Below are 24,633 nucleotides of genomic sequence, written 5' to 3' on the forward strand. Positions count from 1 at the left end.
AACACTTTTGAATAATATTTCACATCTTCAAAACGTTTTTATGTAAACTAGTTTTAGCATTAAACTCTTTTCGAATCCTTTTCATTTTTTTTAACCCACCGAATTGTGATTTGGGTGTCACAGGAGTGGTTAGCACTGTCGCCTTGCACCTACAGGGTCCATGTTCGATTCCCACCTTGGGTCTGTGTGCGTGGAGTCTGCATGTTCTTAGTGGCTTTTCTTAGGGTACTCCAGTTTCCACCCACAGTCCAAAGATATGCAGATTAGCTGGCAACCCAGTCTTAAGTAACTGCCAACAACTAATATACCTCGAGGGTGGGGCGTACTAGTTGCCCGATGTAATGGATGGACTATGGAAGGACCAAAAAATTGGCACATTTTTTAATAAAAATAGCAACAACAGCAATGAAATAATGATATTCTTTATGATTTCATTTTCCTTTTTTTTTTTGCAAATTGCACTCTAAATTAAAGTGCTTTTTCAAGTTTATTGAGTTCATATTTCACATCTTAAATAATAATAGTAATAAAACAATACTACTACTAATACTACTACTACTACTACTACTACTACTACTAAAAATAATAATAATAATAATAATAATAATAAATCAGAGAAGTTGTTCAGTCATAATGCTGCTGTCGTACTCACACAACATATTTTTACTATATTCTTACATTTTTATACCTTAGAGTTTACAATTTCTTTTTGTACAGTCTCTAAATCCTGTATAATTCTATTTTATTTCCTAATTTTAGTAAATATTGTAAATGTTCTGCCTAATAAAAAATCTATTGTATGTCCTATTGTAAGGTTTCATTGTATTTTATTTTTTTTAAATATATAGTTTATTTTAATTGTACTCTGGTGCACCCTTTTCCAAATTCCAAAAATTATTTAAGGTAAAAATGTATAATAATACAATAATACAATATATTTCATAATTTAAATAATAAACATAAAGCAATTACTATGAAAAACAACATATTATTATTATTATTATTATTATTATAGATGTTATTATCAGACAGTTATTCCTTTTCTACAGTGTTATTATTCTTTCCATAAACAGTCTATCCCCTGATTGCTCCATCTCTCTCTCAGGTGATGCAGATTCTCACCACTGGTTAGTGATGGTGCTACATCCAGCTCATCCAATCACATTCTCGTAGGCAAATCCGCTCGTGCCGATTGGCTGTTTCTCTGCTTTCCTCTTGTCCTGGTCTTTCAGCCTGTTTCCTTGTTTTCCTGCTGGTGTGTATACACAGTCTGTGTGTGTGTGTGCTCTTTAGGAAAAGCTGTGGCTTTGTGGATTTCTCCGCGCTTCCTAGTGGAGAAGGAGGAGGAGGAGGAGTGAAGGGTGATCAGGAGGAGGGTGTGTGTGTGTGTGAGAGAGAGAGAGAGGTTTTAGGATTTGGGTGAAAGAGCATCTTTAGTGGTGGAGAGAGAGGACTCGGGGAGCTTCATACTGATGCTGAGTCAGAGACAGGTGGATCCCTGGGCCTTTGTCTCTGGAGCCTCGGGTGAAGATGGAGGAGCTGGAACACACCTGCCCTCTTCCTCGGACGGTGAGACAAATGAGCTGTATGTGTGTGAGACAGAGAGAGAGTGTGTGTGTGTGTGCAAATCTCTGATCTAACTGGGTGTTGCTGTTTATAGTCATGGGTGTACTGAATGATGCGGTACGTAATGAGTGCATTTCTAGTCTGATATCATCACCAACATTCGCTGACAACCCCTTTAATCGCCACATGTGCCAGATGGTCTAAGCTGTTCTTGCATTAAAGCTGCAGTCTGACCTTCTCTGATCTGCTTTTGCTCCTCCTTGTCACCTTGCACAAGATGATGACTGATGCATCTTTTTTTTTTTTACTTCCTGTTTTGCACCCATGGAGACCGGTCTCCCCGGACGAACAGATGGTCACAGTGGCATCATGGGTGTGAAGTTACAGTGCAACATACTGTACGATATAAACGACAGATATACAGCATGAGCAATTAAAGGTGAAACATGGAGGAAGGTTGGATCTCTGTAATTTAAAAAAGACGCCTTGGCTGAAGTGGTATGGTGTTGAGAGTGATATTACACTTGATAAGATAAGATCTATCTGATGGGACTCCACACTCCTGGTGAAAGTTGATCAGTATCCTGCGTTTATGGTTCTGTCCAGTACATAAAAGCTTCCAGTGAATCATATTCACTCCTGAGTCATTCGGCACAGACTGAGTGTTCGAGTGGTGAGAAGCTTCTGCTTAAATCTGAACGCAAAGTATAAAGTTATTATTTGAATCAAATGATAGAGTAAAGATTTTATTCAGCATGTTAAACCATCCATAAAAAAAGAAAAAAAAAACCCTTAATGAACAGTTTGAAAGTATCGACTCTGCTTAATGAATCGAATCGAGTGTTCCGACTCACAGAAAAGATCCAATTAATTTAGTGATAGTGCTTTAGTGGCGTGTGTGTGTGTGTGTGTGTGTGTGTGTGTTCTTCCCCTTGTCTGTACTCAGTGAACAGATGGATGGATAGACTTACTGGACGCTGCTTGATGGACTTTATTGATCTGTATGAGTCTCTTTGCAGCTGACGAGCAGAAAAAGCACGTGAATGAAAATAAAGGCGTACAGTTAAAATCTAGAGCTGTAATATTCCTGGAGATCACCGTGCAGGTGTGTGAGGAATCCCTGGAACGCTCCAGTGTTTCTCTTTAAAAAGCCAGACCTTTTAAAATCCTCGTCTCAGCAGATCATCACCTTCATTTCTGTTATGTTTATCTTCTCCGCTCTCTGCAACCACTTCTTCTCATTTTCTCTTTCAGTTTGTCCGCTCTTTCTTTCATTCTCACTCTTTCTCTTACTTCACTTCTTTATTGCTAAATTTTTGTTCCCCTTTCTCACACTTTTTGCCACTCTTACTTTCATTCTTCTACTTAGTCTTTCCTTCCAACTTCTTCACCTTCTTTATTTCTTCTTTGCTTAGTTTTCTTTCCGCTTTTTTTATTTATTGTCACATTTTTTTCTTTATTTTGATTTGTCCTTACTTTTTTATTCTTTCCTAGGCCTTCCCCTTGCCCCTAAAAGAAGACGAAATAGTAGATGAATGTGAGATTTCTTTTATTAAATTTTACCTTTTAATAAACAATAAAAAAACATCTATTTCTAAAAATTTTTTCTTTCTTTTTTCTTTCTTTCTTTTTTCATTTGTTCTAACTTGTTATTCTTTCCTAGGGCTTCCCTTGCCCCTCATTACTTTCTTTCTTTCTTCTTTCCCTCTATCTGAAAATAAAAGGAAATGAATGAAAGAATAAAAGAAGACAAAACAGTTGATAAATGTGCAATTTCTTTTTTTACATTTTACCTTTTATTAAAAAAATAAAAATTTTCCCCTTTTTTTCTTTTTTCATCATTTACCTTATTTTCAGATTATTCTTTTATTATTTTTATTTCTTATAAATTACTTCTTATTTATATCTTTCCTAGTACTTTCTCTTGCCCCCTTTCTTTCTTTCTAAAAATAAAGGAGAATAAGGAATAGAAAAAGACAATAATTTTCACTTATTTTTTAATTCTTTTCTGCCTCATCATTTGCCTCATTTCTTTCTTTCTGTCTTTTCCAACACTTATTTTTTCCATTATTGTTTGTAATCACATTTATCTACTTTTTTCTCTTCTTTATTTATTTCTCCATTCTTTCTTAGTTTCTTTTATCTTTTATTTCCTTTAGAAGATGCACTGAAAAGCTCTTCCCCAACACACACACACACACTCTCTCTCACACTCTCTCTTCTTACTCCGTCTTGTTTTTCTTCCCCAGACTCTGATCGAACCCGCCATATTTGCCCAGGAGACGAGCTGCGAGTGTCGAGCGCCCCACGAGAAGCTGAGTGTTGATCAGGCTCGACTCGGCACTCCCGGTCAGACTGCTTTAACTCTTTAGTTTATCTCTTTTTTCCTCTCCTCCTCCTCTCCTCCTTCCATTCAGAGAGACGATTCAGCTCCTGAGGTTACTGCAGGTCATGAACAGATGGCTTTCAGATGGGCGCCGCCCACTCAGGGGCCCGTGGGGAACATTGGCACCGTGTTCTCTCGTCCAGAATATCTACTGTAGCATTCACACATGAAACCTTTTACACACTGGAGACCAGCCTTTAGTCGCTTTAATCCTGATGTAAATAAAACAAGGGATGGGTTTTTAAAAAAGTCTCAAAATAAGGTTCTTGTGGTTTCTGTACACATAAGAACTAGGAATGTTTCTTCAAAGTGATGCTGGAAAAAAAAGTAAATGCTGAATCTTTAATGAAAAAAAAAAAACAACAACATTTCCATCATGTGGAAGGATCGCGGCAACAAATAACCAAACCATCCAATAAATCTTCTCTAAGATTCTCCCTGAGGGACCAACAGGAGAAAACCATTAATGCTCCTGATGGAGAAACGCTTTGGGGATCTTTGGAAAGTTAAGGGTTCTAAAGAGTTTTGAATGCGTTTTCACATTAGGGCCACGGGGTCGTTTCCAAGAACACTTGAACCCCAAAGTCTGGTTCTTTTTAATCAGTGAGAACGCAATCGTTCTGCTTAAAGAGGTCTCGAGCACAGTACGGCGCACTCAGGCACAGAGCGAGAGATATGGCAGCCAGTCATACCTAAACAGGAAAATAGATCGCTGTTTAGACACGACGTCATTAGTGCTCCTCTGAAATCTCACTCGTTAGACGCTCCAGTCTCATCATCACCTGCACATTGATACATTGGGAAAGACGCACAAACTTTTCAATAATAATATCAGACATAGCGAAAAAATTAACTTCCTCGTTCTCTTCTTCTCTTGTGTTTAGCCAAGTACTGTAGGTGCACACTGCCACCTGCTGTATTGGAGAATGAAAATACACAAGCGTACCCGAGTACAGAGAACAAAATTCTGGTGAATGCCGGACAGCAGGGGAGGGGGGAGGGGGAGGGGGCGGGAGCAATCGATCCTGGGCACGGTACAAATCTGTCATGCCTAATGTGAAAACCCCCTTAAACTGGTCACAGCTTCCCCTTTAATAGGAAGCGCCACTATCAGAAAAAAACGTTTTTAAAAGTTCTTTTGACAGCTAAGGGCTACGTAGTTCCTGAAAGGTTTCTGGTTGGAACCAAATATTTTACTTATAAATTTTTTATTAAAACACTTTCAGCCTTCAAGATGGCTCTATGTTTTGTTCTGGTCAACTTATTGAACCTGATCATGTTTTTTTAAATGAGTTAAAGGGTTCCACTTGAGGAACGATTGGTTAATTTTGTTGTAAGTTTACCTGGTGTGCAGCAGGGGGCGCAAAACCTTAACATGCAGCTTCTTTAAGGTGAGCGTTTAGAGCGAAAATGTGGTTGACAATATTAATATTTGTATCTGCTGTACAGTTAACACTTTTGACCTGTTTTTGAAATATTGATTTCTAATTTACCTGATCATCTGTCTCCCCTCCCCCGCCGCAGTGGACCGGCCAGTGCGCGTCTACGCAGATGGGATTTTTGATCTTTTCCACTCGGGCCACGCCCGAGCACTCATGCAGGCCAAGAATCTCTTCCCCAACACGTACCTGATAGTCGGAGGTTAATACTTCAGCATTCTACGTTTAGCAGCTGCAGTGTGTTTGTATTTCATGTTACCGTTGTGTGTTATTCATGTGCAGTTTGCAGCGATGAACTTACTCACAAGTACAAGGGCTTCACGGTGATGACTGAGCAGGAGCGGTACGAGGCCTTACGACACTGTCGCTACGTGGACGAGGTGGTGCGAGACGCGCCCTGGACCCTCACGCCGGAGTTCCTGGAGAAACACAAGGTCAGCACTAGAGCTCTAAATATAACCTTCAGGCTTAAAGGGGTGGTTGTAATGTGGCGCCCTCTGTGGACTGCAAGGTGAACTGTAATTATATAATAGCCCCTGCATGATGATAAAACAGATGATAAAAAAGATGACAAAAATCTAAACGAATACAGATGTTCATGAGAGAATTAAAACATTATAAAGTAAAAATAGAAATTTTCTACAAAAAATTTAATTACGTAAAAAGAATTGTCAGGATAGAATTTATTTCTTATAACTGAAAATTAAGTAATATAATAATAAAAAAAAATAGAAAGAAAATAATTTGTTGATTAAAACATTTTAATAGTATAAACATTCATAAGAAGATAATTTAACTTTAAAAAGAAAACAAAAATGACTAAGAATACAAACAATTCCACAAAAGAGAAGTAGATTTGTTTGCAAAATAAAATGAAATGAAAATTTTATCATTATAGTTTGCCTGCAAAATTAAATTTGTCAAGCTAAAATAATTTTAGAAAAAGCACGGAATAAAACAAAAAAACAAAAAACAATTTTACCTTTTAAGGATATGGGGCGGAGCATGTAAATATCTTCTGTCTGAGGGCGGGGCCAGTTAAAGTGAACTGTAATTAAATAATAATTCCTGCATGATGTCTTACCAAGTAAGATATGAAGTTGTGTACAAAATTTTTTAAAAATTTATAAGAAAAGAATTTACTTACAATAATAAAAAATTAGTAAGAATATGTCTACAAAAAATAAAAAATTAGTAAGAGTGGAATTTGTTTATTAAAAAATGTAAAAAATAAATAAATATAAGATAATTTACCCTAAAAAATAAAACAAAAATGATTAAGAATACCAAAAAGGCCACAAAAAGTATAAACCAGGTAAAAGTTTTGCACAATTTTTTTTGTTATAAATAGAATTTATAAAATGTATATTTGCAAAATTTAAACTGTAAAAAAAATACAAGAACAGAATTTGTCTACAGAAATAAAAGAAGTCGTAAGAAAAGTGAGAATCATGCTCAAAGCTAGCGTTACGATGAGACAGACGAGACACAGCTAAGCTGGAAAAGCACCGCACGAAACTACAGGTTTACCTTATAAGGATATGGGGCGGAGCATGTAAATCTCTTCTGAATGGGGGCGGGGAGCTGTGATGTAAAAACGTAGCGCGATGTGTTTATTGGCCGAATCACACAACAGACTATTCTAACAGATCTGAAACTTTATTTGACTTAAATGTTTAGAAACATTTATACGTTTATTACAAACTGCTTCATTAATTTAATCAGTTTAAAGAAAAAAAATCTAACAAATGTCTTTAGATTGACTTTGTGGCGCACGATGATATCCCATACTCCTCGGCTGGATCTGAGGACGTGTACAAACATATAAAGGAAGCAGGTGAAGAAAACTTGTTCTTTTTAGTGTATGTGTGTGTGTGTGTGTGTGTGTGTGTGTGTGTGTGTGTGTGTGTGTACACGTGTGCGTCCGGCCTGGTCTAACACCTGTGTGTGTGTCTCAGGGATGTTTGTGCCCACTCAGAGGACAGAGGGCATCTCTACATCCGACCTGATCACCCGTATCGTCAGAGACTACGACGTTTACGCCAGACGCAACCTGGAGCGCGGATACACGGCCAAGGAGCTGAACGTCAGCTACATCAACGTAAACACGCCACGTTCACACACACACACACACACACATTCTGTTAATGTCCTAGAAATATAACACATAGGTCTGTTATAACGGTCCCAGGAGAAGAAGTACCGTCTGCAGAACCAGGTGGACAGGATGAAGGAGAAGGTGCGGACGGTGGAGGAAAAATCCAAACACTTTGTGTACCGCGTGGAGGAGAAGAGCCACGACCTCATCCAGAAATGGGAGGAGAAATCACGCGAGTTCATCGGGAACTTCCTGGAACTCTTCGGCCCTGATGGCACGTGGGTGAGCGTGTGTTCTCTCGGCCTCGAGTCGAACTCTTTGCTGTTTTGATTTTTTAGTGAACAACACAAAGTGATCAGCGTGACGTCTGCTGGTGGTTTAACAGTGAAATAGTGAATAGAAGATTTTACGGAGTTGTTATCAGAGATCATTTCCTTCTCTCTCTTCCTCAGAAGCAGATGTTCCAGGAGCGCAGTGGCCGGATGATCCAGGCGTTCTCTCCCAGCGGTTCCCCCAGCAGCAGCCCTCCCAGGGATTTCTCTCCGTCCCGCTCTCCCTCTCCTCCGTCCCGCTGGGCCGTCCCCAGGACCTCGCCTCCGTCTTCCCCTAAAGGCGCCTCGGCCTCCATCAGCAGCATGAGCGAGGGAGACGAGGACGAGAAGTGAGGACGAGGACGAGGACTTACTCACTCACTCACTCACTCACTCACCTTAAACACCTCACACACACGCACACACACACACACACACACACACACCTTTCTTCTTTCCCTGTACACTCCAGCAGTGACGAGCTTCGTGAGTCTCCTCATGAAAAACAAATGAAAACAGAAACGTGTAAATACGCCGTATGCAATACGAGATCGATCACGTCCTCTCGATCGTTTTCTTCTGACTTGGTGCGATTGATTCTCTTTAGCGGAGAGGAGATGAGAGCGAGGAGTGTGTGTGACTGATTTGCCTTCACCTGCTCAGGTTCGACTGAAATGTAAAGACCGTCCGTGTGAAGTACTGTACATCTGTGTCTGCAGTTTTTATTTAAGGACAGAGACGCTTCAAGCTGTTCATTGATTTCCGGAGACGCTTGATGATGTCTCTTATTGTTCTTTATTTCATTAAAGGAACAAACGAACAACTAACCAAACAAACAAACAAACAAACAAACAAACAATAAGCGGAGTCCCTCTTCACGCCTGCTGTGATGTTTGGAGCTGAGACGCACTTTCTCTGAGAATCAGACTTTCACAAAAACCCACACAAGAACTCTTCATTTTATTCAGATGCTCTAAAACCCGTCGATCCTCGGACTGACCCTGTTCTCCGCGCGGCGTCACGTTTCTTCAGTTCCTGGCCTTTACTTCTTCCCTGTGAACAGATCCCTCAAATAAAATGGAAGAAAACACCGGAGTTATTTCCTGTCGTTGAATGTGTACAGCAGCACGGATGGGGGGTGGGGGTTGGGGGGTGGGGTGGGGTGTAGCTGAGATCGCTGGTGTTTTGGGCGAGCGTACACTGCATGAAGCTAGAGAGTTTAGCGTTTTCAATGAAGCACTAATTACTGATATTTTATTCGTCTTTAACTAGTTACCTTTAGAAGAAAAGTATAGCTGTGACTTCTTATTAGAAGTAAAAACAAAAACAATTTATTAAAACAATATATTAAACACCTATAGATGTACAAACTCCGCCTCCAGAGGACGGGCCACACCCCTTACCTGAGCCTGATCCTGGTGTGGAGCAAGTTCGAGTTTTCCTTCAAGACCTTATGATACGATACGGAATGTCCAACGTACGATGATTTACACACGCAGATTTAATCCCGGCGTAGCGGTTAGCACTGTGGTCTCGCACCTTCAGGTTCCGGGTTCGATTCTTGCATCCTGTGCTTGGTGTGTTTCCCCCGCACAGTCCAAAGAGAGGCAGCTTAGGCTAACACGCGTTCCCAAATTGCCTGTAGTGTATGAATGAGTGTTTGAGTGTCTATGCCCCGCCTCGTGCCTCAAGTCTCTTGGCATAGGCTCCAGGCCCCCCACCACCCTGTATACATGTAGATTTAGGCATTTGGCAGACACCCTTATCCAAAGTGACTTACATTTTTATCTCATTATACATCTGAGCAGTTGAGGGTTTAGGGCCCAACAGTGGCAACTTGGTGGTCGTGGGGTTTGAACCTGGGACCTTCTGAACCGTAGTCCAATGCCTTAACCACTGAGTTAACAACATTTTAAGGAAATGAAGTTCTGGAATGATCAAATTCATTCTTTTTAAATGATTGCATCAGCATCTGTATGAACATCTGTCCTGTAAACGTCACTGCTACCTCCACACCCTCCTCCTGCTTCTTTGATCGCTGGAGTCGGGACGGACACGAGATTATCTGTGGAAAAGTTCAGACTGACCGACGGCTCACCGGTGGCGATAAAATGCTAACAATGTATAATCTAAAACAAAATGTTTAACCTCCAGCGCTGACGTTTTGATGAGAAATGTTTGCTCCTAACGCTAACACTAACACACTGCTCGACTGAGAGGTCGCGTTAAATGCACCGGATGTAAACTTGCACTGTGTATAAACCTGTGTACAGACGTGCTGCTTTGTTCACGTGTTATTTTATACCTTTATCATGAACTGGATTTAAAATAATGTGAATAAAGTGTAAACCCGTGAGAAAATGTGGATCTCTGTATCAATGGATGGATTTCAGGAAAAAAAAAGCAAGCAGTGAGACAAGACGAGACGAGACGAGACGAGACTTTCGAGACAAGGTTTTATTGAAGTGGTCACACTGCATGACACAATAAACCACTACAAAACACAATAACACAAGAAAGGCTGAGCAGATCATGTCAATTATTTAGATCTCTGTCTAAAAGCATGCTGGGAGATCCAGCGCACTGATGAGAAACGTTTCTGTGGGGTTTTAGGAAAATAACCAACAATGCAGAGACACTTGATCCATCCTGAAGGTGATCATATTCCTGTAAATGTTTTATTCCTCATATACCACAGCGATGCGTCAGCAGATTTCTACTCACTAAAGAACGACAAGTTACACTGTTTAGCTGTTTATAGTTACGCGTCACTTACAGTACACGTCACAGCAGCTTGAAACTTAAAAGAAAAAAAAAAAGGCTAAGATAAAGTGTAAACTCCTCTGTGGTGAATACATGTACAGCTCACTTCGTCTGACACTGGAGACTCCTTCCTTAAATGTTAACACTTAAACGTTAACCTATCACTATTACGGCGGTACGACAGCGTTAATACAAACCCTTTATTATGATTGGCTGACGCCATGACATCACCATGCTGGTTAGAAAGGTTAATCAGAAAGGGGAACTAAACCACGACTCTGTGGTGTACATACACGCCTATCTTAAGACTGATTTGCTACATACATGCTGGCTTCGGCTAAGCAGAGGAATAAAATCACGTTTTAATTCATTCATTCGTTAGTTTATTAATGTTAAATTACTTCATTAAAGAATGTAATCAGGTCAGGAATAGGAATGAATTTTAAAATCAGCTCCTTCCAATAAACTAAATCGATCGCGATTAGATTAGCAGATTGCTAACTAGCATCTGATCTGCAGTGCTAACGGGGACAAAATGAGCAGGCCATAAATAAAATAATTTTAAAAAATATTATAAAATGGACAAATCATGATTCATAATATTTTAAAATCTCTTTTCTGCCAATTCACAAATAATTTAAGATTGGATCTTTATAGTGCTGAGTTGTTCATTCTGGCGTATTGCTAGTGGTTTTGGAATAATTTATATTTCGTACACTTCGATGGATGTTAGTGGCATAAAACAACAAAAACAACAACAAAGGGGAAAGCTAAAAACATGTAAACACTTTTTTTTATGTATATTTTCCATTTGTAATACCCTGAAACCTTTTCTCTTTAATTAATGGCAGTCAAAGCTCAGTTATTTGCACGTCCCTTCAAAGTGCACCTAATAAATAATTTTGAAATCAAGAACGCAATATTGGAGTCTGTAGAAGTATAACTCGTGTGCATGTTTCTTGGATCTGATTTTTCTGTAGAATCTCCTCCTGAAACCTTAGGCGTTAAATATCTTCCCTCCGTCACGGCGCTCTCGCTCGCTCGCTCGTCTACGGCGTGAAGGTTACGAGAGCTGACTGATATCGAATTCTGTAAATCTGACCGTTAAGATACTGGAATGTGGTATGTGTGTGTGTGTGTGTGTGTGTGTGTGAGATGTGCTACCCTACTTTCCCCTTCTGTTCGTAAGGTAAAGAGAGGTGACGTTACTACAGCTGAAGCATGCTGAACTCTGTTCTCTCTCACCACCAGGGGGCGCTGGGACTGACGTTTTAGAAGAAGGAAAAAAAAAGGCAGATGTGCTGAGGGATGCTGACCCACACAACCACCCATGCACAAACACACACACACACACACATACACCAAAAGAGAACACTCGGAGGTGTGAGGGAAGGAGTGAGATAATGCTCTGGTGGTCTGCTGGTCTGGTGCCCCTGGTGGTGGATTTATCTCTTCGCTTTGTACTTGGAGGTGTCCCGCGGCTCTTTGCTCGGGTTGCTCCAGTCGTCCGCCCCCGGACCTCCCTGATAGTGGCGCCAGGCCGACTTGTTAAACACCGGCAGCCGCTCAAACGACTCGCTGGAGAGAGCCTGAGTGAGGAACAGGAGAGAGAGAGACGGAGAGAGAGAGAGAGAGAGATAAGAAAAAGTGAAAAAAAACACCAAAGTCTCAAGGTGGCCGAATATAACTAAAAAAGAAAAAATCCTGGCGAGACTATTTTTTATTTATTTTAATGAAACTTAAAAATAATAATTAGAGAATAATTAAACATCTTGAATAAATATAAATAGTATAAAATAAATATAAATACATTTTATTCTCCCACACACACACATTCACACACGCACTTATTCAATTATAAGTTTTATAATTATAAGTTGCGCCTTATAAGTTGCACAATGCCAATATTTGCAGTGATGTACAGTATATACACACACACACACACACACACTACTGTGTTGCACCATCGGTAGATGCTAAACTGCATTTTGTTGCATTTTTTATAAATTATTATTCCTACAGTACATAGTGTCCTAATCTCAAATCTACTTTAATTATCACAAAACGAGTAACATCATAAATTAATGAAGGACTTAATTTAATACTTAACATAACCTTAATTAGTGAGCAGACTTTATAAAACCTCTAAACAAATTCATGTAGGCAGATTTATTTAAGCGAGTATTTCGCCCTGACTCGGGCGATTCCGAGACTCTGCGCTCCTCTGACCTTCAGGTAGATGACCGCGTCCGTGCCGACGCCTTCCATCGAGTAGAGCTGCAAATCCCCCTGAAAATAGCGAGCGTAGAGTCTGGAGATGGGGAGGCCGTGACCGAACCCAGCCTGCACACACACACACACACACACACACACACACACACACACACACACACACACACACACACACACAGCAGGAGCCGGGAGTTACACTCACACACCATCTTTTTCGGCATGACTAGCATATAAGCTCCAGAAAAAGATGATGGGGAGAGAGAGAGAGAGAGAGAGAGAGAGAGAGATGTAGTTTATTGTAGTTCATTGTAGTTGGGTTGTAGTTTGGGGGTTGCTGCGCGATTCTTACCAGCGGGACGCGTTTAGAGTTTAAGCTTGGGGTCGGGGCGGTGGAGTAGGTGTAATTAAAGAGCCTGTCAATCTTCCGCAGAGGGACGCCTCCACCCCGGTCACTGATCTACAGAACACACACACACACACACACACACACACACACAGAGACAATATACAATATGACCTTGAGCTATAAAACAGGGAATAAAAAAAACAGATGCCTTTATGTTCATATTTTTCAGCAACGAGCCATTCAACAGAATGAAGAGAGGTGTGTGTGTGTGTGTGTGTGTGGGTGTGTGTGTGTGTGGGTGTTCTGTAGATCAGTGACTGGTTGTGACTGACCTTTATAGAGAGATCCTCTTTCCCCAAGGTCACTTTAGCCTTAATAAAAGGAAGATCATCTTTATTTTCTTCATTATGTTCCACCGTGGCCCGCATCGAATTCTATACACACACACACACACACACACACACACACACACACAAATATATGCAGCTTTAAAAAAAAAAAACTCAACAGGCTGAGAAGCTCATGCTGGTTTTGTAGATCGAGCTGTCAATCATATATTTCAATATTAGGCCACGCCCACTCAGATCAGCGGAATTTTAAGTCGTGGCTTAAAACCTTTATATTTAAATTCTACTTTCTTTTTAACAAACCACACAAGCCTGAAAGTGGTGTCTAAGTGTCTGAACAGTCCTGAACACCCTTCAGGGAAAAACATCACAAAAGAATTATTTAAGAAAGCATTATTATTATTATCATTACTATTAATATTATTATTATTACTATAATACTAAATCTATATCAATTATCTATTCATTTGTTTGTTTTTTTTTTTTTTTTTAAAGTTCTGGAACATTTTTAGCCACAGTGTAAAAAGACAACCATGTGCATGAACAGTCGGCCAAAATAAAAAATTAATATGAAAATAAATTAAACCCTGTTTAATCTCCAGGTAACATTTACAAAAAAGGAAAGTGTGATAACCTTCTGTCAATAATTAAACAATTCTGAATATCCGCTCTGACTCAGATGGTGTATAACCGACTATAATAATCTACAGTAAAGATAAATTTCCGGTACAAAGGTTAAAGGGCGATAATGTCTGGAGAGCGTGGCTCATAAACCGTGTTTGGTGATTTACCTTAAAGAGTTCGAACAGCATGTGGAACAGATGAGACGGCACATACACGGCCTGGATGGGCTTGTCAGGAGCTTTAGCTATAAATGAACAAATAAAGAAATTAATTAACATTTTGGATTATATTTTTTACAAACAATAACCATTTCCATATTTAGACTTGAACATAATATGGAATTTCGGTAATTTTATTATACATACATACATTTTATATATATATATATATATATATATATATATATATATAGGGAGAGAGAGAGAGAGATGTAAATGCACTGATGTTTAATTTGTATTCAGTCTTGTCAAACAAATTTGTGTGCACCTGCATTTAAATGTGCAAATTAAAGGGGCAGCTAGTACTCCGTCAGGTCGGGAGAAAACCTCACTGTTTCAGAGGAGTCAAACTATTGTTCTCACAACAACCAATGAGATCATGCTGAAATGACTAGTGTGTTAAGAACAGTCCAACACATCATTAAACCGGGCAGGATAGTGCTGAACCGTCAACTCCACATGAGAAACCAAAAACACATCCTGCGTGAGTGTAGTGGGAGCTTGGTAAAGTTGCATTGTAAAAAACAAAACAAAAAAACCCCAGTCGAAATCAGACCTAAGATTAATTGTGAAAGCCCGATGAGAACTCACAGGATTGAGCCCGAACACTCGTCAGTGAGACTCATCAGGAAAAAAGGCTTCAGTTTGCTAGAGATATTTTTTTTAAATGAATTATTTTCAGGAAGAAAAAAAAAAAAACATTAAATAGCTGGTCTGTGAGCAAGGTGTGTATTTGTGCTCCGTCTAAAAGTAAGACGAGAGGAGACAGGGGAAGAGAGAACAGAGACTGAAAATATAACTAATGGGTTATAAACGAGTAATACGGAGTACTGTACGTGGCTACAATGCATTTATGTTTGCTGGAGTTTATTATAACATTGCTTGTCTTTAGTTCCACTGTTGGACCTGCAACATGTAAAGCAGAGTTCGTTTTGCCCCGGGGGGAGAAGATAAACCTAACTGTGTCGCTCATTAATGTTAACCTGTAGACCTACACACTGCTCTCACAGTTCAGTCAGCCTCAGCTGCAGGCATCACGCCGGAGAAACGGACTGTTTGTCTGTATGAGATCCTCACTTTAGAGCTGTTTATATAGAATAAATATAGTTATATATATATATATATATATATATATATATATATATATATATATATATATATATAAATATATAGAACGTGTTTTTCCAGATCTCTCAATGAGAGTTTATTTATGGTTTGTTTATGCTAAAGAAAATGTTCATAATTATTATAGTAATTCATAAAATGAAGTCAGGTGACCATGTGAGTGTACTGAATCACCAGGTTATCACATCTATGGAGTTTCTCTTCTTCCCTGATGGCACAAGCCGTATTCCAGGACTCAGGAAAATATCTGTTAATAACGCTTAATAACAAAATATGTTTATAACGCTTTTCTATCAGAGCTCTATTCGCTCAACAGCGTATTGAAAACAAACTCACATCCATATATATAATTTATCTCAACTCCCACTGACTTTACTCTGAGTTTTACTTTTACATTTCAATTTCATATTCTTCTTCTTAAGTTAAAAGAATGACTTTGCAGAGAGAGAAATGCTCAGGATATGCCCAAATTAATCAAATGATTAAAACAATTATTATAAATAATTATTTATAATACGCTTTTAAAAAATGTATTCTGTTAAAAGATGGGAATACTCTGTTTTTCACACATGACAAAAATGTTTTAATTTCGTCAGATCATGTTTCTTCCTTGTAGAAATGCTTAGAATTAAATTAGAACAAAGAAAAAATTAGATCAATTATCTGCCAATAGATTAAGATTATTTTGAAATTCAAATTCAAATTAAAATTTTATTTGTCACATACACAAACATACACAGTACGAAATGTAGTGAAATGCTTATACGACTGCCATTGACCCTAAAAGAGAATTAAATTTTATGCTTGAAACATTTAGAGCCAGGTTTAAAAATCTCATCTCAAGTTTCTTTCAGTGCAGCAGATGAAATCAGTAATGTATATTCAAGATATTTTACTCGCAAAAATGTCACCCTTATGTGTGTGTATAGTTAATTTCGTTAAAACGCTTGTTTAAAAACAAATAAATACATTGTACATCAATCGTGCACTTACCTCATTCGTCTCTTCTCCTCTTTTTTAGGCGTTATCACTTAATTATTTGTTAATAATCATAGTGAATCATTGACCAATCTGATTAATGAAGAGCGTACCGTTAAACTCTTTAATCTTCAGCCCCGGGGCAGTGGGGTAGTACTGCTCACACAGCATCTTAGCCATCTCGTAGGCATCTGAAACACGAACGCAGGACACGTAACACACCGTCGAGGAGATAACGCTGAGATCACAGAGCAGAGAAGATAAAGCCGCGGCTCACCGTTAACCACGTCGGCGACGTTACACGCGGGATCGATGCTGCCGATGTGTTTGGGATGCGCCGGGTTTGTGTCGTTACCAAACAGGAGAGCTGAAACCAAAAAACTGTTCATGTTGACAGCGAAAGCATAATAAACACGCAAATAAGAATGGCATCGTGTCAGAAATCGGGTTCGGAATTTTACACCAAATACAAAAAAAACTATTGATTTCAGGATCCATGAATAAGCGTTCATCTAAATCTGAATCATAACTCCGCCCCCTTTTCACCCCCCTCTGGTGAGGCTATGCTCTAAGCCATGCTAAAATAATCACTAATTCATGAAACCTGCTTTACAACATGAGCACGTAGCTGGCAGGCTAGTTGATTAGCTAACTAGCGTTGATTAGAGGTAGACTTTAATGACTGCTTATTATTCATGCTTTGATTTACATCAGTGCTGTCTCAGGGTTGGATATTAACCACAGAGAATCTGTCTCTTATTTTATCTACTACAAATGTGTTTAGCGCTTAGCATCAATATTCTATAGATGGTTTATGAATACACAATTTGCAGCGTTTTTATTGTCAAAAATAGTAGGTGGAGTCGATGCATGAAGCCCATGATGTCATCGTCTACGACGCTGCCAGGCTCGAATAATCACACCTGACGGGTTTAAAGTTATTTCATGACATCACAAATTGAGCCTGTATGTAGCTCCGCCCCTAAATGGCACAAAATTCTTGAAAAGATTCAGTTTTTAAGTAGGAAATGTGATTTAAAGACCAATTAAACTAATTTCACCCAAACATTTGACATTTGATAAAGAAATCACCTGACCTGCAGAGTATAAAGTTTTTCTTTTTATTGGTTTTTAAACACACGAGTGAGTCAAAAATGATCCGCACTCTGGATGTATAATTTGTTTGAATACATTTTTAGAAAACACAAATACATACATTTTCCACATTAATCTCAGTGCTTTACGATACACTTTGTCCGGCTGTCGACAAGCTTTTCTATCCCCTCATAAAAAATGTTTTTTTTGAGCTGTGAATTTTTTTGAGCTCACCCTCGTATATATTAGAAGCTTGACGAGTTTTTTGGAAAGATTGAGTAAATCTGAGCCATGAAGCTGTGTGTGTGTATGTGTGCATGTGTGTGTAAGACAACGTACTATGCTGGTTGATCAGCATGCGGAAAGAGATTCGGTTGGTGTAGAAGCGGTCCAGGAAGTACTGAATGTTGGAGCTGGAAAACGGGTCGATGCCGAACTTCTCCTTGTACTCGATCACGCCCTGGGCCATGGTGGGAACCACGTCATTGTGTCTGTTCCTGATCTCGATGAGAATCTCCAGGAAGCTGAAGGGTAGAAAAGAACAAAAAACTGAGCTGGAGAAGATGGACTCGATTCTTAAACAATGCCACTAAAAACACTGAGTTCAGAAGGATGATTTAATAGACGTTGTGGAGAACAGAAAAGCGAAAGGATGAGACTCACTCGTTCAGGGCGTGCGGGTCGTCTGAGCTTCTGTTTTCATACTCCAGCAGCTCCAGAAAGCTCTGCATGTACCTGATGGGTTAGAAATAACAAGCTCATAGGTCAGGGAGTAGTGAGGGTCGGTTTTACACACACACACACACACACACACACACACACACACACACACACACACACACACACACACACACGTTAGTCTGAGCTCCACCCACCATTTCTGCACCAGTCTGACCGAGGGCTGGGTCAGCAGTTTGTCGGGCAGCAGGTTGACCTCGCGCATGGTGTTGGCCAGTCGCACTGGGAGCTCTTTCCTCAGGAACATGTACGAGGTCTTCTCGCACGCATTGTCCCGTCCTGGAAAAGTTTCATCATCAGAAAAATGACTGAATGTAAAAAAAGATGTAGAAGTCTGAATGAGCTCAAAGATTAGCTCTTGTCATCAAGTGCACAATGTAGCGTGTAAAAGCCAACTTTTAAAACTATTTCAAATGCACTAATCATACATCTCCATCCAACACATTGTTTCCGTATAACATTTTGTGTGACGATTCATTCGTTAGATTTTTTTAAATGAATTTTTAACTCAAATACGTTCGCATCGGAATTGGTAAAATGTTGCAGTTCCTCTGTAATCCTGCAGGTGGTGCACTCTAAACTATTCACACGGCGCAGCATCCTGTGTGGTGGAAGCGAATTATTTGTCAAGTCTGTTTAGAATTGTAAAAATTTAATCGTGATACTCGGAATAACAATAGAGGGGCCTGGTGAGTCCCATCTCTAGTATACACACACTTAAACACACACTGATGGGACGATCATTGAATATAGCTGATGATTGGTTGATATCCTGTGCATTTGAAGCAACCGATTGTAAAAAAAAAACAATAAAAAAACCTAACAAACAACAAAAAAAAACTATCAATTTTAATTGTTAAACATTCCTGTACTGTAGTTTTCGGGAAAATAACCACAAGGGAAAATCTTAACATGAAGCAATTGCCATGCAAAATCTGTCACAAGGAATGTGTGTGTGTGTGTGTGTGTGTGCGTGTGTGTGTGTGTGTTTGTGTATACACAATGAGTAAACACTAGTTGGCCTATGATGAGAGTGTACTCCCGCTTTGACAGCAGTGACATGTCTGTAATGTTAATAATCAGCAACAGATGCTTATGTGAGTAACCCTAGTTGATTGGCGTGTGTGTGTGTGTGTGTGTGTGTAAGATGTCCTCTGACTAACAGTGAAGTGTTTTAGGATTGATTTCCGGAAACATGACTGTAAGGATAAATTAATAGCCGACTAATAATTCATCATTAGACAGGTTTACTCAAAACACATGAGTGATTATGAAATGGTCATCACACACACACACACACACACACACACACACACATATACAAAGTATTTGGAAATATACTGTCATAAACAGCAAAAACATCTATCAGGAATGAAAATGCACTTTTCTTCATTTTTCATTCTTTTTTTTTTACATCAAAATAAGGACTTGATCTAAAAAGTGTCACAGAATTAATCCATTTTTTCCCAGTATGAGAAAAACCTAACGCTGTCATCCTTCCCATTTTGTAAATGTCCAAAATAATTGACATCCACGTGTCTGAGTGCCAGACGCCACTGTAAAGGCCACTTCCTGATTTAGGTCTTTTTTTTTACCGGCCACAAAAAGTAAAATCATTAAATATTTATCTCTTTTTAACAGTTCCTGGGGTAAATGGCCAAAGTATCCGGTGTTACTGTCCAATAAAGACATCTTTTAAGGTTTAATGAATCCTCTCCCAGGAGTCTCTAATAACAGGGCAGTTCCAAAGAAAATGATGGTAATGATTTGCATTTTGTTTCCCACAAACGAGAGGAACTTTAGTATCGAACTGAATAGGATAGGATTATTCCCTCTATTTCTAGGAACCGAAACATTTCCACTGATATCTCCGTACTCTTGTAAATTCTTCTTCTATTTACTGTCGTGTCAATGAAATCTTGCAGATATCCATAAAAATCTTGCATTCCTAATACAGTACATGTTTCTTTTTAGTCTCTTCGATGAATTTAAACTGTATAAAGTTCCTTCTTTCATCAAGTTGCACAGGGACGTTATCGCTTCAGCTGTATAATCTCTAAACCTGGTATTTGGGGTAAAATCTAAATGGTACACACACGATTTAATCTCAGCGAACTCGTCATTTTCCACATTTCACCCGTGAGTTACTGATTGTATTTTTATGATGTTGTAAACAATTAACTTCCCAAACTATTATACGATGAGCGGCACCAGTATATCACACCATCTCATCTCTGTGCAAACTAATAATCATGGAGGGAGTGTAAGTCCCAGCAGAGAGACTCTTCCCAGAGGGAAGAGAAAGGAGAGATTCCCAACCAATCTCTCCTTTCTGGATTTTTCTCTTAGAGAGAGAGAGAGAGAGAGAGAGAGAGAATAGAGTGTTTCTCAATAGAGTAGAATCTATATGGAAAAGTTTCTTTTTATGATTTCATTAACAATGTGAAACTCGTTTTAGAGTCATTACATAGAGTGAAATATTTCTAAACTCTTTTGTTTTTATTATAAAAATATGCTTAAACAAACAAACAAAACACAATAAATAAGTTTTTTAAGGATGAAGAGCTACTTCACAGCATGTTGAAATTTATTTTCACTGAGATGTCATTTAGGGGCAACACACACACACACACACACACACACTCCGTGTGCTGAGTCAGCGGTCTGGCTTTAGGGCATATCCTGCTGAGAGTGTGTGTGTGTGTGTGTGTGTGTGTGTGTGTGTGTGTGTGTGTGTGATGCTCGTTCAACCAGTGTTTTTGTGCTTTTTGTTTTTAAGGTTTAATCCTGCACAAGTGCTGTGATGTGACAAGGGGCACGTACACACACACACACACACACACACACACTCTCTCTCTCTCTTTTCTTCTCACACACACACACACACAAACACACACTCTTTCCTTCTCTCTCTCTCTCACACACACTGAGACACACACTATTTCCTTTTCACACACACACACACACACACACACACACACATTAATTATACATCAGGCAGAGGATGAATAAAACGTCCACAGAGCTGGAAGTTAAACACAGACTTCCAGGAGTGAGTCCCTTTCGACAGAAACCTGAATCATCATTAAAGGGGCGGAGCGAGCGCAGGGTTTGGTGCTCAGACCTCGGACCATGATTTAAAAAAACACATGGAAAACTAAACACTATGAAGACGAACCAAACATACTAAACAGTTTTGCTCTCTGGTGGTCTGTGTTCTCATTCTCTAACCAATCAGCTCTGAGAAGCTGCATCACATGACCCCAGCCCCTGAAGCTCCGAGGCTCAACGTGTGAATTTAAATAAAGCAAATATTATACAATAACTCATTTAACTTCTCTTGGCACGTATGCAAATAAAGGACTAGGCGTGAGTTCCATCTTACACATCTTCCTCTAATCATCTGCAGATCTGATAAAAACCATAGAGCGTATTTATTCTGTGACATCACCTGTAGCTCCGCCCACGCAATCTGTTTCCACAAGCACTGAGAAGGTCATTTATTTCTAGGTCATATTTAACCTTAAACCTCATTAAACCTCCCAGGAGTTTTAGGTGTGAAGATAAATGATGTTTTCTACGGACTCTGGGTTACGGACTGGAGCTGGAGAGTAAACAGGGTCTTTATCAGACTCTTTCATCACTCTGAAACAATACAGGGAGAACAAGCACAGCGAGTCTCCTGTAACTGTAAACCCGTGAGCTCGGACACGCCGCAAAGGAAGGACGAAAAAAATAAAATAATCGAGGCGTATAAACGCGGCATAAAATACCCGAGCTTGTGTGTTCTGTAAACACTCGGCCGAGGCGTGTACGCGCAGGGAGGTTTACAGTAAAGTAAATAGGAGGAGCAGAAGGTGAGGGAGAAGGTTCTGGCGTAAATACAGTTTAGATCCTAGTGTTAGTCCAGTTTAGTCCAGTGCTGTGTGGGACGAACTCTCTCTCGCTCTCTCTATGGATATTTCACTGAAACTCTGTACAATATTGATGCGACTCGACCCAGAGTGCTGAACAGGCAGAGCGCCTTTAACGGCAAAGAGGAAAGGAACCATGATATAATTACAGTCATATCAAGTCTAATTGGCATTAATTACATATAGGAACATCTGCTCTATTGTGGTTATAGGAAACTAATCAACACCTTCTGACCAATCAAAGTTAAGGATTTAACAGCACTGTGGGATAAAAGACATTTAATGCCTGTGTAATTACATTTCAAGGCATTTAAAAGAATTTGGCAATTTGACTGTACATGAAATAAAACATTACACTATGTTTATTAAAAAGAAATGTGAAGTGTTCAGTCCTGTACTAGTTGGAAAGAAAGAAAAGAATGAAAACATAGACATGAAAAGGGAGGAAGGAAAAAATGAATAAAAAAAAGAGGGAGGAAAGGAAGAAAAATGGAAACAAGAAGGAGGGGAAAAAAAGGAAAAATTTAAAAGAGGGAAGATACGAGGGAAGAAAAAGAAAGACCTGCGACTCCTCAGAGCTCATTGTTTACAGAAGAAGGAATCTCGTCTCTATCGCGTGGCTCAGCGACATGTCCCAGACTCAGACACTTTATTAAAGTCGATGTCTCTCCTACGTATAAAGTCTAAATACTGATGTCCTTCACTATAAAACGCAATTTAACATTAATATGAACTGCATTAACCAACATATTCTGACTAATCAGGATGCGGAACTCAACAGCAATCCCAAATCAGGATGGGTTCAAAGAGAATGGGTTTCCTGAAGATTCTGGTTCCTCTCGAGGTTTCTTTCGATTGGCATCTCAGGGAGTTTTTTTCCCCACAGCCCCGTAGCCCTCGGCTTGTTCATCAGGGACGATCTGATCATTTTGATTTAAACACATTTTCTTACACATTTCATCATCTTTTCCCTAATTTAGTTTTGATTCTTTGCGACAATGACCACTGTTAAAAGCACTATAGAATAAAACTGAAGTGAACTGAACAGAGCTGTGTTAAAAAGCTCAATTATTGTCAGGGCAATATGACCCAAACAAACAAACAAACAAACAAACAAGGATTAGATCGCAATAACTGATTTTTTTTTTATATTAACTTATTATTCTTAGATTTGTTAAGAATAATAAAAAAAAAAACAACCACTGCAGTATTATAAACACATGTACAAGTATAAAAATAACACCTGCTGGCCACTTTATTAGGAACACCTATAAAAAAATAATACAATAAAATAAAATTGTACATAGCAGTCTGCCACATTATTAGGAACACCTGTAAAAAACCTTGGATTTTCACCCACAAAATTCTGCCACTTTATTAGGAACACTCTGTAAAAAAAAAAATTTCACCTGCAACAGTCAGACCCAGAGTTGACAGAGTTTACACAGAAAGGGGCAGGGGGGGGGGTATGATACTCAATCACCTTTATCTTCACCTGCATTTATATGTCTGTAAACTGTACTGCTGCAGCATGAATGGGCTGATTAGATTAGATAACAATACGAATGTCTGGGTGTCCCAATTAAAGTGAAGGATTAATGTTTACTGTTTGAAAAGAAACATTAAGGAACTGGGGGGCTGATTCTAACTATTAAACAAACAGAACATTCTAGTGTGTTGTGATCACTGTCTGAACTATTGGACCTTTAGTGCACTACAGAGGACACAGGAAGTAGACATCATGTCAGGAGTCTTTGTCCTATAGAGGTTAAGGGACAAAACAGGTCTGAACACGTGATCACTATATACTTCACGTATATATATCTGTTTATGACGTCACACAACCGCTCGTGCAATAGAGGATCACTTACCAAACTCGAGGAACTGCTTGATGGACAGCGGAGAAGGTGAAAATCTGGAGTAGTATTCTATTTTCGCAGAGGAGTTCAGGAGAACCGCAGACAGCCTCATGGTGATGGGAATAAAAACGCTTTTTATTATCCACAGCTAATCACAGGCTAATGGTTCTGTTCCGTTCCTGCAATCTAAAGCATCAAAACCGCAAATACAGGCACAGCACTTCCTTAAAAACTATAAGAGCATCCTCGGAGATCACTGACATTTTCCTCTTGTCCTCTTCCATCTCACTAAAAGAGAAAGGGTAAAAATAGTCCCTTATTGTTTTTTTTTCCCGTCCCTGAATGGTTGCTGTGAGACACTGCGGCTCTGCTGGACCGCGCTCTGATTGGCTGGCATGGAAACGCGGAAGTACGAAATCGCGGCTTGTGATTGGTCAGAAAGAGACCGGCGTCGCTTAGGGTTTGTTCTCGCCTCGCTCAAGCTCGGTTGAAATGCGCAGTAGGAGTGCGCAGCCGGACAGAACCTGTCTGTACCTGTGCGCGTTCACAGCACGTGCGCTTACAGGTGGTTAAAGGGTGATGAGTGATTCAGGA

At 39.4% G+C, this 24,633-nt stretch overlaps 2 protein-coding genes across 5 annotated transcripts; one reads left to right on the forward strand and one right to left on the reverse strand.

Annotated features, from left to right (window-relative positions):
- The first annotated feature begins 1,280 nt into the window (after nucleotides 1-1,280).
- On the forward strand, nucleotides 1,281-8,662 carry pcyt1ba (phosphate cytidylyltransferase 1B, choline a). 4 transcript variants are annotated; one of them, XM_053487659.1, is made up of 9 exons: nucleotides 1,281-1,569; nucleotides 3,061-3,103; nucleotides 3,816-3,915; nucleotides 5,477-5,593; nucleotides 5,674-5,825; nucleotides 7,150-7,228; nucleotides 7,350-7,492; nucleotides 7,583-7,771; nucleotides 7,942-8,662. In XM_053487659.1, the coding sequence occupies exons 2-9, from the start codon at nucleotides 3,098-3,100 to the stop codon at nucleotides 8,152-8,154; spliced, it is 999 nt and encodes a 332-aa protein (XP_053343634.1). In that variant the 5' UTR covers nucleotides 1,281-1,569; nucleotides 3,061-3,097; the 3' UTR covers nucleotides 8,155-8,662. The 4 variants fall into 4 exon arrangements, with proteins under 4 accessions (XP_053343634.1, XP_053343631.1, XP_053343632.1 ...); XM_053487656.1 differs by lacking the exon at nucleotides 3,061-3,103; XM_053487657.1 differs by lacking the exon at nucleotides 3,061-3,103 and having other exon boundaries at nucleotides 7,945-8,662.
- Nucleotides 8,663-10,242: 1,580 nt separating this feature from the next.
- Nucleotides 10,243-24,403, reverse strand: pdk3a (pyruvate dehydrogenase kinase, isozyme 3a). Its single transcript, XM_053487655.1, has 11 exons — nucleotides 24,052-24,403; nucleotides 18,404-18,545; nucleotides 18,192-18,263; nucleotides 17,868-18,052; nucleotides 16,711-16,800; nucleotides 16,547-16,624; nucleotides 14,280-14,356; nucleotides 13,474-13,575; nucleotides 13,145-13,252; nucleotides 12,793-12,906; nucleotides 10,243-12,152 (listed from the first exon to the last, which is right to left on the reverse strand). Exons 1-11 carry the CDS (start codon nucleotides 24,149-24,151, stop codon nucleotides 12,009-12,011), a joined length of 1,212 nt encoding a protein of 403 aa, XP_053343630.1. The 5' UTR covers nucleotides 24,152-24,403; the 3' UTR covers nucleotides 10,243-12,008.
- Between the last annotated feature and the right edge of the window lie 230 nt (nucleotides 24,404-24,633).

Source organism: Clarias gariepinus, chromosome 26 (assembly GCF_024256425.1).
Source record: "Clarias gariepinus isolate MV-2021 ecotype Netherlands chromosome 26, CGAR_prim_01v2, whole genome shotgun sequence".
Taxonomy (NCBI): Eukaryota; Metazoa; Chordata; class Actinopteri; order Siluriformes; family Clariidae; genus Clarias; species Clarias gariepinus.